Source organism: Limulus polyphemus, unplaced genomic scaffold (genome assembly GCF_000517525.1).
Source record: "Limulus polyphemus unplaced genomic scaffold, Limulus_polyphemus-2.1.2 Scaffold1161, whole genome shotgun sequence".
Classification (NCBI taxonomy): domain Eukaryota; kingdom Metazoa; phylum Arthropoda; class Merostomata; order Xiphosura; family Limulidae; genus Limulus; species Limulus polyphemus.
In genome coordinates this window covers 298,899-302,717 of record NW_013666771.1, presented here as the reverse complement: position 1 = coordinate 302,717, position 3,819 = coordinate 298,899, and the positions used below count along the sequence as shown (strand labels likewise).

Genomic DNA, 3,819 nt, shown 5'->3' with positions numbered 1-3,819 from the left:
TTTCATTTGATAAACACGTTTAGATTGAATGGTAATTTATAATCAGTCACAAGAACGTCGAATCTGAATCACTTGAAAAAAACACGGGGGTGCTTAACTTTTTTCCAGGTGTATAGTCTTGTAAGTTACTCCTGAGGATGACGTAATCAAGTCGAAACATGTACATGTAGAGTGATAATTCTATTTTAAAGTGGAAGCCGTGCGGCTTCAATAAAGTTTTTATTGTGTAAATATAAAACGTTGTTTTTAATTATTTATGATAATTTAAAAAATTTAAACACAAGCGCCGGTAGTGCATATTTAAATGTTACTGATTCCCTACGCTGACAAGAATTACTCAGAAAAGCAAGTGTTAGTAACTTACTACACTCAAAAGGCTAACTGAATCATTGAACAAATCAGAAGTAATACAACAAAAAATTAATCAGCTAATATTTTGTTTGACTCGTTGTCGTAAAAACGCGGTTTGAATGTTAGGTTAGTGGTTGTACTATAAGTGATTGCCAAAGGCAACTACCCGCTAAGAAAATAATAGCCCAAGATTTGGCTATTGTTCTTGAGTTCCCTTCCCTCAAAATTACGGAAGGCTATGCAACATATCTTGCGTAGTTTTGTGCAAAAAATCTAAAACAAAAAAGAATCGTAATAGTATAACTGTTTCGACCTATAAATACAGTAACTTAGTGAAATTTCTATCGAGAGGGACACACTGAACTAAAGTAAACCGAGCAAGTTGTTTGCTGTAAAACTAATAATATGACCTTATTTTATTTACATGTTTACGTGTTTCAATAGCAGTTCTCAGTCGTTCAGAACAATGAAGACAGCAATAAACTAAAATTACATATTTTATGTATTTACGCGAAGTTTAGCGCATAAATGTTTAAAAAGTTATTACCACTCTGTATGCACAGAAATTAATGAAAATTCGTATCATTTCCCCTATGATTTTAGATGTTTAAAGACAAAATATAAGTATGTGTTCATCACTGTACTTCACAGAATCTCTCTATAGACAATACCAGCTTGGTGTGTGTGTATATTCATTTTATTTATGTGTCTGTACGAGTACCATATACCTTAGTGACGTTTCTCGATCAGCGCAAGTCCTCTTCGACCCAATAGTCAACGCGAATTTTACATTCCTTTTGCGGAAACTAAGCGGTGAGAGACATAGAAAAAGGCGGAACACGTGTCAGCACATCGACTGATCTACTTGTCTGCGCAAGAAAGTCCAAACCAATTCACCTGAATTCAGTTCCACTTATTAGAAGATCGAGGTGAGAATTCTTAATTTACCAACCTGTAGAACCTGCAGGGCCCGGCATGGCCAGGTGGTTAGGGTGCTCGTGTAGTTTTGCGCAAAATTCAAAAACAAGAACCTGCAGATCCTTCCTAATTCTTCTGGAAATCACGCGGTAAACAGAGAAAGCGACAGCTTGTGATTAAAAAAAATGTTCTTTTTCATTGTAAGCAATCAATGTTTTAATTTCGAAACTTGTGAACGTCGGTATTATCTAGACTTAAAGACAAAGAAAAGACGTGTTATATAATAATACAATTTTCCTTTTTTTTTACTATGTCTAACTCTAGCTGCATCACTTGATTTAACATAGGTATTATTTATTAGCTAGCTTGACTGTGAACTATTTTCTCAATTGGATTTTACACAGAATGATAACTGTACTAATAAATTATTTTAAACCGAATTTTGTGAGAAACCTTTTGGAATTCTTTGTAGGTCTCATATGGGGTGTGCTAATACAAAGACTGGGGCAGCAGCTGCCCCCCAAGAAGTTTCCGGCGGAACAGAAACAACATCTGTGAAATCCCCGGAGCATACAAATACTGGAGTCACAGACGGAACTTCGTCTGACCCGGAAAATAGTCATTCAAATGGTCAAACAAATGGAGATATAGACACAGAAAATTCTACTGGTGCAACAGGTAAGGTAACAAAGGTTTATTTGATATCCAAATAAACCTACTGAAGCACATGAGCAAAGATGTAACAGTTTAAGATATTTATAAAATACAACGAACTGGATAATAAACTTAATTATGGAAATACTTTAATCTTAGTCTTTTCACAATAACTTATGTACAGAATGTTCACGTTTTTGTTTTGTTACAAATACCACTTATATATACTTTCTGAGACAAAGAAAATGCACAAAATTTAGTAATTCTAGTTTCTAAAAATTATTATCCAAATTACGCAGACCGATTTTTATTTGACTAAACACTGAAAAGTTCGTGCTTACGGTGTCGTAGATTGTCAGCGTTATTTTTTATTCATAAGTGTTCTACAAAACAAAAAACTATTGTTTCACCTATTGCTTCGTGTTACTTATGCACAAGACTTCTTTTTTTTCAATAGAAAATTTAAATATAAATCGCATGAAGAGAAAAACTGATGAAACCCTAGCAATTTCAACTGATGAGCCTTCCTTCTTCAGAGGTAAAATCTTATGGGCACATGCCTACCGCGGAGTCCACGACCCCAAATGGAGGCCTGGAGAAAGGAAAACAATTTGGCCAAACAATACCAAATAGTTTTAAATTTCAAAAAGAATCTTGTGCGGCACTCTTCCCAAAGTACTATGTTGCCATTCGCAATTTCTGCACGCTTCCAATCACCATCGCAGAGGGGGAACAATCATTTAGCAATTTCAAGATGATTCAAAACTAGATGTACTTCCGTATGGTCCTCGAAAGTGTTCTGTTTGAAGAATAGATGATACCAAAATTAACAAATATTTTTATTTTTTGCTTTTGAAGTTCATATGTCATGCTGTGTTATAGCCTACATAGCGCATCATTTTTCTCGTGATTCGTCGTTTTACTGACATCACGTCAGTACAAATTAAACGTTAAGCGTCACTTATGCGACGTCATTTTATTGTTTACAGACTGATTGACAGACAACACACTACTGGATAATTGTGCGAGTGGTTAGAATAGATGATCTCTCCAGGCGGCCTTCGACCCCCTTTTGGGGAAAGTATCTGTTTTCATCAATGCCCAGAACAATCTGACAGCTATGGGAACACTGGCAGCTTATAGCTGCTTAGCTAGCACTGTGAACTTTAACACTGTAATTAATCACTTTGCTAGGAAAGCGAACTTTTAACTGACACACTTAATTCATCATTGAAATTTAATGTATGTATTCTTGACCTCACCTCGATAACAGAAATGACAAAAAACATAAATATTAATTTAACAGTAAATAATAAAGTTTGTATACACCTATTAAAGTTTGACTTGTTTACAACACTATGTACCTTGGAGAAGAGATGGTTGTTTGTACATAGAAGATTCCAGAATATGGTAAAATGTATCAAAAGCTTATAGGCCTTTCACCTTATATAAAATGTAATGATAACTAAAGACAGACTTTCACCTGAAAATCGATTTAACATTGTTTTTTTTTGTTTTTTCAATTTTCTCCTGGTTTTCATTATTAACAATGGACAACAAATACTTTTGGACGTACAATAAAATATAAAACCCGAAAAACAAATGAAATGCAACTTATTCATAATAAAACAACTATACTAAAGTTTTCAAGCCTGGTGGCTTATAACGTTCAAATTTGGGATTCGATATCCGTGGTGGGCAAGGCAGAAATAGCCCATTGTGTAGCTTTGCGATTAACAATAAACAAACAAAGAATCGCTTGTTTACTGGACCGGCATACACTGGTACTACATTCGTACTTCTCTATAGTACAGTACATTGTAGGATAGTGTTGTGCAATAGAATCTAGTGTTACGTCTCCGTTTGTTAATTGATTTTCCGTAACTTCTTTCCGAC

The 3,819-nt window shown here is 34.7% G+C and overlaps 1 protein-coding gene across 21 annotated transcripts in view; it reads left to right on the top strand.

Annotated features, from left to right (window-relative positions):
- The window catches only part of LOC106462418, a 48,782-nt gene that overhangs the window by 30,472 nt on the left and 14,491 nt on the right, over positions 1-3,819 (top strand). For 20 of the 21 annotated variants that reach the window (XM_022389683.1, XM_022389685.1, XM_022389682.1 and 17 more), the window contains one exon: positions 1,742-1,947. In XM_022389683.1, the coding sequence (XP_022245391.1) occupies positions 1,742-1,947 (206 nt within the window). Of the gene's footprint in view, positions 1-1,741; positions 1,948-3,772; positions 3,805-3,819 lie in introns of those variants that run through there. The other variant, XR_002611249.1, reaches the window with a different exon arrangement.